The sequence below is a fragment of the Lampetra fluviatilis genome, chromosome 11 (assembly GCF_964198595.1).
Source record: "Lampetra fluviatilis chromosome 11, kcLamFluv1.1, whole genome shotgun sequence".
Taxonomy (NCBI): domain Eukaryota; kingdom Metazoa; phylum Chordata; class Hyperoartia; order Petromyzontiformes; family Petromyzontidae; genus Lampetra; species Lampetra fluviatilis.
Genome location: NC_136285.1, coordinates 6079444 through 6096689, shown reverse-complemented (window position 1 = coordinate 6096689; position 17246 = coordinate 6079444). Strand labels below are relative to the sequence as shown.

General features: G+C 45.6%; 1 protein-coding gene across 4 annotated transcripts in view; it reads left to right on the top strand.

Annotated features, from left to right (window-relative positions):
* Nucleotides 1-17246, top strand: part of IMMP2L (inner mitochondrial membrane peptidase subunit 2) — a 382842-nt gene that overhangs the window by 267193 nt on the left and 98403 nt on the right. For 2 of the 4 annotated variants that reach the window (XM_078860847.1, XM_078860848.1), the window contains exons 6-7: nt 8316-8543; nt 9240-10221. In XM_078860847.1, coding sequence (XP_078716973.1) covers nt 8316-8519 — 204 coding nt within the window. In that variant the 3' untranslated portion in view covers nt 8520-8543; nt 9240-10221. Of the gene's footprint in view, nt 1-8315; nt 8544-9239; nt 10223-17246 lie in introns of those variants that run through there. The other 2 variants (XR_013637195.1, XM_078860849.1) reach the window with 2 other exon arrangements.

Genomic DNA, 17246 nt, shown 5'->3' with positions numbered 1-17246 from the left:
AAATAAATAATTATAAATACTAATATATAACCAATTGTTTGCGACGTTTCGATTGCAACACAAGCAACGGTCATCAGGTAAGGACTGTGTGTAAATGCAAGCTCGGAGAGAGACACATACACAGAGAGAGACACAGAGAGAGAGAGACACACAGACAGAGACAAACACAGACACGGAGAGAGACACATACACAGGGAGAGACACACAGAGAGAGACAAACACAGAGAGAGAGAGAGACACACAGAGAGAGAGACACACACAGAGAGAGACACACACATAGAGGAGAGACACATAGAGGAGAGACACACACGCAGAGAGAGACACACAGAGACACAGAGAAACAACGCCTCTGTGACGAGGTATTATATAGATCCCAGAGGGGGAGGGAGAAGGGGGCTGCAGTAACAGAAGTCGGCGGCATGGGGGAGAGAGGGGGGGGAGCAGAGAAATTAGCATGTCAATGAGATCTTCTTGGTTCTTTCGGTAAAGTCACGAAGAAGGGAAATAATAAAATAATAAAAATAACACATAATTAAATAATATGATAAAATAATCATATTATATAATAAAATAATATTTTTTTTTTTAAATGTCAATGAGAGCCAAGGGGGGAACTTGATCTGCGGCAGGGGGAGAGAATTTAGAAGTTTGAGAAATCAAACCTAGAAAACTTAGAGATGTATTGCAATCCTAAATGAGTATCTTTGCATGCTTGGAAGAAACCAGAGGGCCTAGAGCAAACCCACACCCACAGTGTGATAGTCATAAACCTACTTGCTGTACTGCGATCTTTCAGGTGGGTGTTTTCGCACACTGTTTGGTGTTTACACAAGCACCAAAGCCCTGGGTTACGTCAAAAAATCCACTTATAAATGTTTTCCGAGTGGAAGTGCAAGATATGGGTCTCTAAATAGACTTGTCAATTATAATGAGGGCCTACACCTTGCCCTCTTCCACCTATTAAACAAAGACCTTATGCCACATTCATGCATTGACTTCAAATTGCCTGTAACTCTAACTCAGGCGCCGAGCAGCGCTCATTGCAATGTTACTTGAATCAATAGTGTGCTATAGGACACACTAAAGCCGTGTGGGTTTTAGTAGCTTATGTTGCTTGTTTTTAAGAAAAAAGTATTTTTTTTTCTCTCGGTGGGAGACTTGATTTTTCCACTCGATACAATACTTCACTCGGAGTTGAACCGCTGGTGAATATTGGCTGCAGTCAATGCCACGGCGGTGCGATGTCAGGTATTAATTTTATTTCTTTCTCGCATCGATTTCTATTTTTGTTTTATTTATTTCCGCTTCAGTCCACCGGGTGGGCATTTCGAGCGGTGACGCGAGCCACTTATATTAATGGCGCCTACAAAGACAACGACCCCCTGTATTGCCTTAATATGCTGTTGGGCAAGTGCTGTTAGCAAGGTCCTATGAAGGCCAGAACGGCACACAAGGGGGTGGGTGGTCAGCACCACGCCCAACCACCTTTGTCTCCCCAGTGGCTATGTTTTTACGCACCGCACCAGATACTTATTTGAGGCTGAATCGGCCTAGGGGAGGCCCAGGACCGTTCCGATAATTGTCACTGATATTGGCCATGAGCGGGAGTCGAACTCGGGTCACCAAGTTCGTAGCGCAGCGCGCTAACCGATACACTAAACGCTCCCCCCGAGACCCACACACACGTGGACCTGTGCCACCTGGCGGTCCACCTGCGCCAGAGGGCTCCAGCGCCTGGAAGACACCATCTCGCAGAGGAGACGTGAGAGATGCACACAGAGACACCAACGCGCAGCTGGGATTAACGCCATCCGACGACACCCAACGCACCGCGTGTCTCATCTGCAGCAGAGTGTGCGGCTGCATGTGGCCTCCGCGGCCACATGCAGCCGCACAAGAGCCAAAAGCGCTAACCAGAGGTCGCAAACGGGTTTTGATTCCTTACCCGTACCCGTACCCGGCCGCACCAGGGTCGCAAACGGGTACCCGTGCCCATACCCGTCCGTACCCGTACCCTACTTGTACCCGGCCGGGTACGGGTAGGGTACGGGTATCGGGTACCTGATTGCGACCTCTGGGATGAAGCCATGTTGCAGGCGCGGGTGGGTTGATTCTAGGAACTTGAATTTTGAGAAGAGACAAGACGTTGGGAAATGAGTGACAAACGGTTGCTCACCAGTGACTCACGGTCTACCCGTACCCGGCCGCACCACGGTCGCAAACGGGTACCCGTACCCGGCCGGGTACGGGTAGCCGGGTATCGGGTAGGGTACGGGTATCGGGTACCCGGTTGCGACCTCTGGCGCTAACCCCCCCCCCCATCCACAAGAGGAGCATCGTTTTCGATGGACAGCCAAGTGGAGAGAGGATACGGACAAAAGTGAGGCGTCGTAAACAGGAGCAAACAAATACGCCCTCTTTGTTTCTCTCGTTTGTGGCTTGGCATTTGGCAGCACAGCTTGGTTCCATCACTGCTGGAGTCACATTTACTTGAACATTTTACTGGCCACGAGCCAAAGTCAAGATCTCTCTTGTGCTCAGCAAGCCACGGTCAGGCTGTCACCTCTGTTGGTGGCCCTGAGCAAATGGTGGCAATTCACAGTGGGGGGGGAGGAGACTAGTATCTCCTGAGGATAACTCCGTAGAAGGCTGTTGACTTCCCACAAATTGGTACTAATTGTCATAATCATCGCTTTGCCTTTATGAAATTCCCTGCATTGAAGCACATGCATGCATGTTTAAGCCTGCATAGCATTCGGCGCATTGTAAATGGTCATCGGTTTGAAAAGCAATCATAGGGCAGTGTAAAGTGCTACAATTATGATGGTTCAATGACACAGAGATGTCAGATAATTGATGCTGAATAGGCAATGCTTTTAAATGTGACAAATTACTCCTCATGGTTGATTCTTTATAACAGGTGTTTGCAATGCATCGTACGTAGGATTCGCAATTTGGGAATGATAAAGCCTGCGGTTGGGTTAGACGGCATTGTCAAAAAGAACAAAAGATAAAATGGTAGAGCTTGTCCTTTTGTGTGAAGTCAAACGAAAGCTAAAAATCATGAAAGCTGTGATGTTGATCCTTCTCAAGGTGACGGGTTCTTTATTGTGCCTTCCTATTTCAGTTTCTGTCATTTTAACCAGTCCGAGGTGGCCTAAGTGCGCCACGAGAATTCCATTCATAATTTAAGCACATTAAATGAATACATTTGCCCTGACATGAGTGTGTCGAGTTGGCGATTTAAAAATAAGTGGTATCTGACACTTGATCATTGCAGCACTTAAGCTTTTGTCCAGTAATATATATTTTATTAGTGCTCTGTTTTACTACTTCTTACGACTCGTTTATTGCCTTAATTTTTCTGGACTTTATTTTGTGTTCTGTTTTTTTTTTGCACCACAGTATCTGCCTTGAAAAAGAGACCTGCATCTCTGTGGCTCTCTTGCTGGTTCTACATAAACTAACTCGACCTACAGTGGATGAAAACGATCGATTAAAATGAATTGTCAGTCATGATGCGTGCATGAAATGACGTGCAGCGATTCATTAGTATGCATACAGTTGTCACTGACACGCTTCGGAGATAGACATGAGGACACCATTCCCATGCCCAGCACACAGGGAACATAGCTAGTGCGTACAATATTACATCTACATCGCCAGTAGGGTCAAATACAAGATCGCTTGCCTCTGCCACAATGCCTTCATATCCGCCTGCCCGCCATACCTTTCTTCATTATTGACAACTTGCAGCTCAGCACACGGCAGATACCTGCGCAGCGCGACTCACGACCTCCTCTTGATACCAAGATCCATGATGATCATGTCTATGCGCCGCTTCTCGGTGGCAGCCCCAACAGTCTGGAACGCTATCCCTCTGCACATTCGCAGCATCACCTCAATCGCCTCCTTCAAAAGAGAAAAACTCACCTCTATAACCACGTGCTTTCGAGCGAATCTGAGCTCGGCTCCGCACCTCTGAGTTGCGACCATTACGTCCGCAAATTTGCGCGCGTTATACATTGCATTATTATTAATTTGATATATACATTTTGGCATAGGGGCTCACCTCCCCTCCATGTGACCTCCTCTCGGCCATCCTCAGTCCCAGAAAGTTCCCTACTCGGCACGACGGGAACTCGTTTATCAACTTAGTCAAATAATGGCCAGAGCCAGCGAGTACTTATTAAATCCATTTGGTGAAATCGAGCACGTGTTGTTTAAACGCATTGGGAAGCTAACGATAGCGTTGTTTAAGGTCAGGGAGCATATTTTCTCACTGCTTTTATTGATATTTAGCGGTACAGTGCTTCAGTAAAACAATGAATGAACCACCGCGTGGAGAATGGCGTCGTGTCCTTGCAGGCGTGCGGAGTGTGAAAGTGGCTTTAAAATAGCGAACTTCGCGTGTTATGCTTCCACTGCCTCGGCCGCTATCACAACGTGGCGAGGTGTTAGTTGCAGTGCTTTGCCCCGCTAAAGTCCGAGACGAAAAGGGCATGGAGAGGGGAGTGATGGCGGCTGAAAAAGAGGCCACTGTTTACGGCACAAATGAGGGCTCCTCGGTTCCGACGGGACCAACGTGGAAACATTCAGGGGCTCTCCTGCAACAGTGAAAGGGGGGCGTGGGACCATCTACATATTGCTCCCCCTGCTGCGACGGCCGCGGGGGGGGGGGGGGGGAGGTTTTTGCAGTTCGAAAATACATGGGCGAGGACGTCTTGCAAACGAATGGGTACTTTGAAGCTTTCGTGACGGCAGGAATCCATACTCTTTGGTTCTTTCGGTAAAGTCACGTAGGTAGAAAAATAATAGATCACGACGTTTCGATCGCAACACAAGCAATCGTCATCAGATGACGATTGCTTGTGTTGCGATCTGATGACGATTGCTTGTGTTGCGATCGAAACGTCGTGATCTATTATTTTTCTACCTACGTGACTTTACCGAAAGAACCAAAGAGAATGGGTACTTCCGAGTGATTCGACAAGGATACAGCCTGAATTGTGTGCCCCCACCACGCAGATCTCTAGGTGCACTCTGGGCCAAGGTTCCTGGATATAGGGGCCATAACAGAGGGCCCCAGGGGCTAGTGGGGGTCTTGGGTTCTTTGCAAAATTGTTTGTCGTCAAAGGCCTCAGAGGGGCTTCAGGGAAATCCTAGACCTCAGAAGGCTATATCGGCACCTCAAGGTACAGGAGGTTGATGAATGAAATCTCTGGCGCCAATTTCCAAGGCCATTTGCATAGGAAATGTGGTGGCGTCAGTGGAAGGAAGTGGAACCACAGGTTCCTGAGATTCAGTGTTCTGGGAGATCACTGGGATTGCAGGTCTCACCGCTTGGTCTATCGGCTTCCCCAAGCGTCTTCACAATTTTTTTATCGTGGAAGTTGCTCACCTAAGGGTAGATCCAGAGAGTGCGCTTGAAAAGTACATCTCAAAAGTCCAGCCTGGTCCCATCACGGAGGCTCAATCACCTTGGTGCCATACTCGACATGGTTCAATGATTTCCATGACAAAGGAGAGAATATGGCGCATCAAAAAACGAGGCAGCATTGCTGGCATCAGCAAAACAAGGTTAAACAAGGAGACAGAGAGTTGGACCCAGCATACTGTGGTGTACAGCCGTGGTCGGGTTACCGAGTGGAGGCCTTGCAATCAGGTCTTGTCAGTGTCGGCCCTCAAGGGGAGGGCCTCGGTTATTTCGGCACTCCACGATGCCGTAGGGCGGAGCCCGATAGGCTCAAACAATATATATTTCTAGGCTACTGAGGGCAATGAAGTAGGGTGTGGCCCATGGAATTTGCACAAGGTGCTGGACGTATTAGGGGCCGTCCATAAATGACGTCACGTACCTGGGGGGGGTGGTCAGACATTTGTGAAGATGTGTGACGAGGGGGGGGTGGGTGAGAAATGTGACGTATACATCAAAATGCGCAACTTTAAATAAATATAGACAGCACGTTCTACTTAATTAAATATACTTTTTAATAAATGTTTTCTCCTACAACATCAGAGTGCAGCGCCACATTAAATACGAACTACAATGACAATAGTTTAAAGCGATTTGATGCATGTTTTATTTTCAAAATGGAAATATGTTTTGGGGGGGGGCAGAGCTTTCTGACGTCATATTTGAGGGGGGGTCTGACTTTTTGTGACGCCGTGTGACGAGGGGGGGGGGGTCAAAAATCGCCCAAAATCGCGTGACATAATTTATGGACGGCCCCTTATGCAGACCCCCCCCCCTTGAACCATTAGCCACGTGCTCGGAGAGGCTGCTAGTTATTAAGACAGTCCTCCTAGTGGCCATCGCCTCCCTCAGCCAAGAAGGGTTAGCAAGCTGCAGGCCTTGGTGGCAGGTCCTCCGTTCCCTGTCATTTGCAAGGGAATGGCAGTGTTCAGAACGTCACCCCGTTTCACGCCGAAGGTGCTGTCTGATTTTCTTGGGAACCAGAAAACTTATTTCGCACCGTACGAAGCCAACCGTGCTAATCGGAGGTGCGGTAGGTTCATGAAAAAATATAATAATACAATGTGAATGTTGGTTCATTTCAGAAACACACTTTTGTTATCTGCTGGTTGTTAGCTTTCTCTTTTGGTGAACCCTCCTCCAGTACAGACAGTCTCCCTGGGTTGCGGAAGACCCAATTTACGGAAATCCGACCATACGGAAATGCTTCTATAAATCATTAACACTCCTTCCCTTTATTAATGTTACCCCTATCCCCTCCCTTTGATGCTGCTAATCCTGCATAATGCACGGGCATAATGACTTTAAACCCCTCGCCAAACCTCCTACGCATTTCACAAGTAGTACTAATCGCATATCTGCATTTCCCATAAATATGCTAAATTCCTCTTGATATGCAAATTATTTTGTCAAGGCGCTCTTCGCCCCTCCATCCCAGCTTAAATAGTCGCTCCAAGCCTGGGGCTTGTCATTCAGACTCTGTCTCCTCGACAGACCTGTTCTCCACCTGAGGACGGCTGCTTGCGTTGTGGCCGAAACGTCGTGAGAATTATTTTATTATGTTTTATTTTTATTATTTTATTATTTCCATTCTACGTGACTTTACCGAAAGAACCAAGAAGATGAATCCCTGCAGTCACGAAAGCTTTGAATCGAAATTTAATGTAACATGCTTTGGCTATGTTCGCTGAGTGCTGGGCACTGGATTGGTGTTCTATTGTTTATATCCGGAGGTTTTTTGGTGACCACTTGTAAAAAAACAGACTTAACGTAAGTACTAAAATCTAGTTTTTATAATCCCATGTTTGTAATACTATTGTATTGGCTCTGTAGATTTGTATCAGTTTAGGTTAAACACACCACAAGAGTAAAAGATAATCCGTTTCATTATCAAATCTTAACCTGGAATTATGATAATTTATTCAAACGTGGAATGGGCGAAATATAGCATTACACCTATCCCTCGATTTCTGTTGATCAATTGATTAACCTTTAATTGACTAACCTTCAATTGATTAGCCTTCAGCAAGCTGGCTCCTCTCAATCCTTTCTCTACCCAAGAATCGGTGTTGCCATATCTGGCTTTCATGGCCAGTGGGAACTGGGATGTGCTTCTGGCCCAGAAATGTTTCAGGAACGCTGCGAGCTCTACGTCCTAAGCTCCGTGAGCCATGCGGCTTCATGGGCTCAGACTCTCCTGCTATCACCTTCCCTCACCCGTAACCTCACCCCCCACCCCCCCAATCTCCTTGTCTTGTGCCTACACATGGAAGGAAATGTGAGAAACAGTTACGTTTGATTCAGTTTAACATTGGTGCACGTTATATTAATTCTTGATTTTAAACTTTCGTGACTGCAAGGATTCATACTCCGAGGTTTTTTTGGTAAAGTCACGTAGGTAAAAATAAATAATAAATAAATAATAATTTTTCATAGAAATAAAAGAATAAATCACGACGTTTCGGAGGCACTTTATATTAGACTATTTTAATATCCAATACAAATTCCCTGCAATTTTAGATTGTTATTTTTTACACTTAGCACAGCAAGGAAGTTCAAACCCAGCAAGTGACATTACACGGCACACTTTTCCTTTCTAAATTGACCCCGTAACATCGCATCTGGTTTTGTTGGGCTCAGCCTGGCTCTTAAGTTCATACAACGGTGCAGTGAACGAGTCGGGGGGGGGGGACCAGGGGACTGGGATTTCCACAGGATCAAACTCCGGACGGCGTACTCTTGACGCCCAAGCTTGAGCTAGCACGGAGCCAGCTTTGGTTAACACTGGCCGTAGAAACCGGTGGCAATGAGGTCTCTCATGGTTGCCGGCCTCTCGCAGGTGTCGGTGGGGCTGCTGCACGCTCGAGCCTCGCACGTGGTGTGGCCGCCCAACCGCTGGCGACGCTTGCAGCGAGACGTCCCGCCCAACCGCGACCCCATCTACGTCTCGACCGCCGGGAGCGACGATGACGAGGACGACGACGAGGACGACGCGGAGGCGAAAGGGAAGGATGACAAACACTCGCGAGACAAGAGGCCCTGACAGACGCCTTCCAGACCCCGGCCGGTGGGTGCATAACGGCGGGTTGTGCATTTTGTGGGTGTTTTCTCCTGTCACGTGTCGTGGGCTTTCCCTTTGAATGTTTAACACTTAGATGCAGCCGTGGTGTTAATGGTTAGCACACTGGGCTTGTCATCCAGAGGTCGTGTGTTCGGTCTCATGGTGCAGCAGTTGAGGCAATGGGCAAGTGTGTTACATTCCTCAATCTGTGTCAAGCCGGTGGTTTAAATGGGTACACCGCAGTTGATTGGCAGGTTGCGTCCGGTGCAGTCTCCAAAGATGTTTAGCCAGCGTGAAAAAGTAGGCCAAATACCTTCTACAGGGGCAATGGAGCTCCCTCTAGCGGAGGTCCTTCTGCCAACGGTGACGTGAGCAAGAAATTGCAGAGCTGCACCTTTACCTTCCTAAATGAATATTTACCAGGGGTGATGACGTATGCCTGGAATGCGGAAACTTTATTTAGGGTTGGTGCATCATGCAGAGATTACAGCAGGGAGTAGAGTGGCAGGGTGTAGCTGGTAGAAAGTGGTACAGAAGGTATCTTACAACAGTTTGAAGATGTCGAAGGGTTTTAGTATATTTTTTGTATGTTTGGAAAACTAACGTGTCTGGTTAAAAAAAAAAACTCATTTGAGGGGTCAACACAAACTTCACATAGGGACGCCTGTTTCAAACCTGCCTATGTCTTTTATTCCCCTGCAGATCGGAGCTTCACGCAGACTTCATCACTCCACGATCCACCAACCCTACCCCGGAGACACTACAGCAAAGAAGAGGTCTTCGTGAAGTCAACAAAAGCTCGATCAGCAAAACTGTACGTTATTTTCCACGGTGTTTAACGAACGGTCAGAAAACAAACACTTGGCAAACCTTGTTAAATCAACAGGTATCTTGCCTGGATTCAAACCCAGAATTGTATCACTGCCAGCTCCGTGACCTGACACGAACACCATTAGCCCGTGAGGCACCCCGATGCCTCTTGAGAGCCACTGATTTGCCATCGCGGCGTTAGGTCCCCCAGCCACCCCAGCCAGAGCCACACAGAGGAGGACCTTCATCATCTCCAACTCCCGTACCTCACCGTACATTGCTCTCTTTAACCCCCTCCCCCAGAGTGATCTAGTTGTCAGAGGGACCACTTTGAAGCAACCCGCATTAAGTGTACATCAAACTGTATTGGCCGAGTGTGCTGTTTGTTGCATTATTCAGCAATTTGCTCGAGAGCTTGTTCCGCTGCCATCCCCGTCCCTCCCATGCCCTCGCCGCTCTGAGCCGCCACTCCTGCCCAAACGCCTGCATTGGCAGAATTATTTCTTGAGTTTAAATTTTCCACTCTCTGCATTGTGTTAGCCCGGACTTGGAGGATGTGACCCGCAGGTGCCTACATTTGAATGATTTTGACTTGGGTTTTTTTTTGCAGCCACGTGTAAATGTTGACATAATAAACTGAGCAAGAGACGTGTGTGTCTGTGTGTATATCGCTGACTCGGTGAGCAAGGTTGAGAGAAAATATCATGGTCGAAGTGTCGATCCAGCTCATACCTTTGGGATCGGTAAAATTAATACTTTATATTATTGGTTCTTTCGGTGAAGTCACGTAGAAGGTAAATAATAAAATAATAAAAATAAAACATAATAAGATAAAATTCTCACGACGTTTCGGCCACAACGCAAGCGGCCGTCCTCAGGTGAAGAACAGGGCTGTCGGAAAGACAGCGTCCTAATAAACTGTCTTTCCGACAGCCCTGTTCTTCACCTGACGACGGCTGCTTGCGTTGTGGCCGAAACGTCGTGATAATTTCATCTTATTATGTTTTATTTTTATTATTTTATTATTTCCTTTCTACGTGACTTCACCCAAAAGAACCAAGAATATGAATCCATGCAGTCACGAAAGCTTGAAATCGAAAAATTAATACGACTTTGTTTTGGAATGTTTCATTTCTGCCACCGGCTCAAGACCACCAAATGAGCCGATTGCCAAGCAACGCTCATTTGAACACACTGTGGTCCTACTGGAAATCCTTGAAAAAGAGCGTCATAGCTCATTGGATTTCTCCAGGATAAATAAAGATTCTGATTTTGGTCATATTTCATCTCCCTCATGAAATAGGACAAGTTTCTCACTATTTTTCACAATGCTATTGTACGAAAGAAAGGGGAGAAAAATGTTGGGTCGGCAATTTAAAATCTGCTTTGTTAATTGACTTCTCGGGTGGCAAATTTCGCAGACAATTTAATTGCCGCATTCGTTAAACATGATTAGCAACTTTGGTGCAATAACTGTGCATTCAGTATTATGGTGGGCACTTAATACGTATCACATTATCCTGACTACGACCCTGGAGAAAGTGACAGATCTCACGTTCTGCTGTAATCTCATGCACTGTGGTCTGTGGAGAGAAATGTTACTGCAATAATTATTTTCATGATTCTTTTTCAAAACAGTTTGTCCATTAAATTGCTATATTTGTTTTGTTGCTGTTTTCCCTGTGGCTTTGTACTTGTTATCAGTGTGCAGCTCTCACGATGCCAGTGATTGCTATTGCACTCGTATCTCATTAGCATTCATACAGTTTCCGAATACAAAACTGATCTGTGTAAGGTAACGTGTAATAAATAATTATAATGATGGCCTCCCCATTCTGTGTCATTCTCCAAGGCTGTTTCGCCATACTTCGCCACGGTTGTCATTGTGGGTTGGTGAAATCCAGCCCAGAACTGGTTCATGTATCAACGTTATTGATGTTACTTGTGGCCAGAAATCAAGCTCGAGTTGCCGAATTCTCAGCACAGTGCGTTAATGGGTTCAATTAATGAATCACAGTGAAGAGGTTTTCAAGAGCATTGACGAAGGCACCGCACCTCGCCATCACTGCTGCGATTGTGACAATCGTCAACTGACCTCGAATATCTGATCTTAGTCTCAGCACCACCGTGTCTTCCTTGGTCTCAGACCTCTGGGTGCCCACTGCAATGTAGCCTGCACATCTTCCACCCTGCGCACGTGTAAAGGTAATATTTTTCCAGACCATATGGGCAGCAGAATGGAGGAGAGGACCCCACATTTGTGCAGAAGTATTGACTGAAAAATGGTAAGCTGTCACCAAATGACTGGCATTGATGTGATTGTTAGTGATGCCATGTAGAATGTTTCACACTTTTATCAGCTTCATTCTGAACATCTCGCGGTGGTGAAATGTTAACTATCTCGCCTGATATACAGGAGGTTGTGGGGTCGATCCCGACCCTGACCCCTGCTTATTTGGAGTTTGCATGTTCTCCCCGTGGTCGCGTGGATTTTTCTTTGGGTCCTCCGTTTTTCGCTCCAAATTTAGAAGCATGCGTTTAGAGCATTTGGCTGCTATTAATTTCCACATGATAAGCCACTTCGTTGAGCTATCGTTTATGGCCAGGTCGCTTCTGAAAAAAGCTATATATAGCACAGTGGGCCTTACCTGGTAAAATAAAAAATATATTTATATAGTTTTTGCCACTGCAAAATAGATGGGTTTTTAAAAATATTTTATTGCGACTCAAAATGAACCGCAAAATAGATGTTACATGTGAAGGTGTTTACATGCATCATTGGCTCATGCTTGTGTTTTTACTTCTACATACATTATAATTCATTAAATATTTTCAGTTAACATGTATAAATAATTCATTTTCTTCGGTAATAAGACACCAATTAGCCAGAGCTTGTCGGCAGATTGTAGGTATCTTAAATCTAGACACGTCCATATGCAATTTAGAATATCTAAAAAATCTAATATGTAGATTTGGGTTCACACTGCGAAAATATGAAAATCCTATTACAGCCGAGCTAAGGACTTCAATTAGTCAAGGGTTTTTTCTTTAGATTGGGTCTTTTGCCTCGTCAACACAAACTCCATTCTGCTCTGGAGGCTTTGTGAGCCCTTGATCTTTCCGTCAGCACTGCTGACGCGTTGGGCTATTCCTGCAGGGATTTCTGATTATACGATTCCGCAATGGAGGATTGATATAGGAATTTTCATTCTTCTATGGGTGATTTCCATGTTAATTTCACTTTATTTGAATGGGATTCCAAAAGGGATTTTGGCCCGGAATATTAGTGCAACACATGGGGATTCTATACGATTCTATGAGGAATTTAGCCGAGTTAAACTGCTGCTATGCACACTTAAGGTAAAAATCACCAATTACAGTCGACCAGAATAGAAGATCAGGTCAATTTATAGACACAATGACTGCCACTTGGATTCCTGAAACGTTATACCAATGTAATACAATTACAGTGCAATGCGTAATTCCATAGAATATAAATGTGAATGTCTCGAGATGGTGTACGGAAACTGGGCATGTAAGGAGATGGCTACAATCATAGGTCGAGGGAATAAGGAAAAGCTTGAACCTGGACATGTTCTGGGGGACAAGGAGTCAATAGCGTGGGCGGCTCGGCGAAGGAGTTCCACTGAGTGACATTTGACTCGGGCTTTAACATAAACCTTGGTCGCTGGAGCAGAGAGTGCGAATGGAAGTGGAGTAAGTTGAGTGGGAAGAGATGCGGAGGGGCGAGTTCGTCGAGGGTCTTGAAGGTGTTTAAGGTGAGCGTGAATTGGTCCATGTTTGTATTGGGAAGCAGTTGATTGGAGTATTAGCGTGATGTCAGACTTGCGTGAGCTGGTGAGAAGTCCGGCAGCATTATGTTGGACCAACACGAGTTTGTAGAAGAGGGATCTGGGGATCGCATACAGGAGAGCGTTGCAGTCGTTGAGTCGAAATGTAATGAAGGGCTCGGTAGCAGCTGCGCGAAGGAAATCGTGGATGTGGTAGACGTTGAAATGCATGAGGTATGAGGACCCGCAGAGTTGATATATGTGGGAAAGAGAATAAGACCTCTCGATCAATGACAGAGTCAAGGTTTGGCACACTGCCAGTGTTGGTTGTCAGCGTGCAGGAGGTGACCTCGTCGTTCAGGAGTACTTTAGGTTCAGCAATATTTGGCTGGAGGAAGTTGGATTGAATCCAAGACGAGACTTCGTCATAATGCCATTGCAAGTTAACAACTGAAACCTATCGCCGTAATCGGCATGTCTTCCTTTATGCGCTGGGGTGGGGGGTTGGGGGGCAAGATAACAGGCGTGGTGACACTCGTAAATCAATCACTCACTCAATCAATTAAAACTAAATGACGCGGCGTTTTCCCAACATATCGCCGCACAGACGCCACGAACACCACCCGGTGCCCGTTGCAGCTCCGACAAAATTAATGTTCGTAAATTTATGTACGAGCAGGCGGGCAGGATTTTCATGGAAGTGAATTACTTGGCACTTTGCGCAAAGTGTGATTGGAAAAGCATGAATGGGAAGGTAATTGGAAGCACATTTGCACCTTGGGAGGTTTGCAAGCCCCCCAAGCCCAGCCTCTTCAAAGCATTGATTCTAAGCTTCTGTGAGCATTGTCAGTGTTTGGATGGGTGACCTCGAACATAGAATTAGTTGCTCTTTCACCTACTGTGCCTACGCTCATTATCTCTTGGTGTAATGCTGAGACATACTGCGCTTCCAGGTTGGTGATAATAATTGCCTTTTTTTGGGGTTTTGGATTTCCACGCTCGAGTTTTGCGTATCCTGATTATGGGCACGGGAGTGTGCATTTTAAGGTACGTTTGAGTGGCTTTGCGATCCAAAATGCAGCTTATATAAAAGTGATTTATCCAGTACGTGTGTTTATAAGCATCAGAGCAAATTTACGCTGTCTCCATCATCGCCTTTCGCGGTGGCGAGATATTAACTACCTCGCCCGGTTGTGGGTTCCATCCCGACCCTGACGCCTGTATTTTTGGAGTTTGCATGTTCTCCGTGTGGTTGCGTGGATTTTTCTCCGGGTCCTCCGGTTTTCTCCCTCCATATTTAGAAACATTCCTTTAGATTATTTGGCTGCTGCTATAAATTTCCACATTATAAGCTGATAGAAATTTCCACATGATAGGCCACTTCGTTTAGCTATCATTTGTGGCCAGGTCGCTTATGAAAACGAGCTATTTCGCTCAGTGGACATTATCTGCTAAAATAAAAAATAGTTTTAAATAGTCCATCCGTGGGCGGTTGTGGCACACGCCCCTGCAAATCCAGAGCACCTTGGAGGCGAAGGTCGGTGAACCTCACACGTTTGACGCCCATGCCCTGGCTTGCCAGGAGAAGGCACTACATCAAATGTGGACTCCGTCTGTTCCATCTGTATGCGATAAGAGTGATCCTCCCTCACAAGCGTGGGTTATACTGGTAGGAACGAAGTGAACCAGCCTACAATAGATTATATCGTCCGTCCGTCCGTCCGTGTAGCAACATCGCCCCCTACTGCAAACACTTGACAGGACCCTACAAAAACCTTTAGACTCAGTGACGCTTTCCTGGCTAAACAAGTGTAACATTCCCTTATAATTCCCTGAGATAGCTTTTAATTAAAACATTCAAATTAAAAATTAACTCACAGCGGCCTAAAGCCTACAGCTAGGCCTAAAGCCTAGAACTAGGCCTCAAACTCTCCCTTCGTATCGTACCCCCGCGTGTGTGAAAGGGAGTTAATGTTTAACAATGTTACATTCCTTGATGTTTTTTTTTTAAAATAGAAACATTTACATTTAAAGCTTTTACATTAATAATTAAAACATTTAAATTAAAAATTAACTCACAGCGGCCTAAAGCCTACAGCTAGGCCTAAAGCCTAGAACTAGGCCTCAAACTCTCCCTTCGTATCGTCCGATTAGGTGTAGCAACATCGCCCCCTACTGCAAACACTTGGCAGGACCCTACAAAAACCTTTACACTCAGTGAGGCTTTCCTGGCTAAACAAGTGTAATAATACATTATGTTTATATTCTTTGGTTATTCGTTCCTACCAGCCCACCCCGCAGGGACCTGTTCTCCAGGTGCTCCAGTTTCCTTCCACGTGTAAACATTCACGCAGAGGACCATGATACTTGGGCAATTGTTGGCGTTGGTTCGCTGCCTGGTTGCTTTTCCCGGTGGTCTGTGGTTCCTCGCACCTCTGCGTCATTTTCTCATTTTGAGAGTGAGAAGTGAGAAAATGTTGTGCGGCTCCCTGTTCTGGTGAACGTTCTACCACCACAAATATCCGCAGAGATATGCAAGCTGCAAGGGAGTTGACACGTTTCTTTGCCAACGACTACGTGCCTATCAATCAAGACCTCGACGATGTACCTCGCAACCTCGTCAAGTCCAGATTCCGCTTCTGGGATGGTGCTTTCACCATCCAAGAATCTCACCCAGATCCAGATGGACACGGGTGAATAAAATGGACCAAAGCAGACGTCACAAATAAAAACTTCATTCGAGACCCAAACATTGCTCCCCCTACTCTTTGGTTCTTTCGGTAAAGTCACGTAGGTAGAAAAAAAAATAAAACAAAAAATATATATCACGACGTTTCAATCGCAACACGATCTTGTTGTAACAGCTCTCTCGCTGGTTCAGCCGTTCCACTGCTGGATTATTTTTTTCCGCCTGAGGACGACCACTTGTGTTGCGATCGAAACGTCGTGATACAGTATGTTATATTTTGTTTTATTTTATTTCTACCTACGTGACTTTACCGAAAGAACCAAAGAGTATGGATTCCTGCAGTCACGAATGCTTCAAATCAAGATTGCTCCTCCTAGCTTTGACATTCATCAAAGACAGTGGTATAACCAAAAACCCCATCAGAACATCAACAGGCTGCTGCACACATCTTCATGGATGTAGATTTAAAGACAAGCCACAATGTGACTGTGGTCATGCAACCAAAACTATGGAACCTCCATCGAAGGAGGAATAGCAAAACTACACGAACTGTCTCCTAAAGCCCTCTTGTGACTAGCAGACCTCGACATTGGCATTTAGCTACTGAACATATTTCCATACGCAATAGAGTAGAATAGCACTATTCTTTGGTCTATCGGTAAAATAGAATATCACTGTCGTAGTTTCAGTTTATGATAGCATTTCTCGTAACTCCGACTCAATAAGAGTTACAATTTTGGGCATTTGTAATGTAACGTGAAATTTGAGTGGACATGTATGTTTATTGTAACCCATTATTACGCAACATAATTTCTAAAACCTTTAACATTAATAGGAAAACAAACACGTCGGCTTTCGCGATCAGTATTATTCATATTCTGTGAAATCTCCCAAAGATGCTGAATGTAATTACCAGCGAGACGTCGTACTAAGATTCTAAATGTTGTGCATTCACTCTTCAAACAGACCGGTGGGCTCAAGAAGTAACTAATTGGCGTTTTGTTAACGTGATAAAAATGTTTTAACTGATTGGCCGTGTCGGGTGGTGGAGGGTTGCGACGCATTTATACTTACGCGATCTAACCCAAAAACCTTATTATTATGAGAAAAACAAATACCTAACTATTACTAACATCACAAATATCATCAACATTTCTAGCATGGCGGGTGTTTGTTTCCGTCTTCCCTGGCACGTGATTGGCTGGTAAGGTGGGAGTGGTGACGTTTTCCAAGCAATTGCCCTGACTTGAGTGAGAGTTATGATCTCACCGAAACGCCCCCATTTACTTACAATCCGTTTTCTCTGATGAGGTGTACGATCGTACTGCAATCGTAGCCTGCCATATTTAGGCGAAATCTTAAAGAGCATTTTCTCAATGAAGGCCCCTGGCCTTAATAGGTGCTCACTGACATGACTGT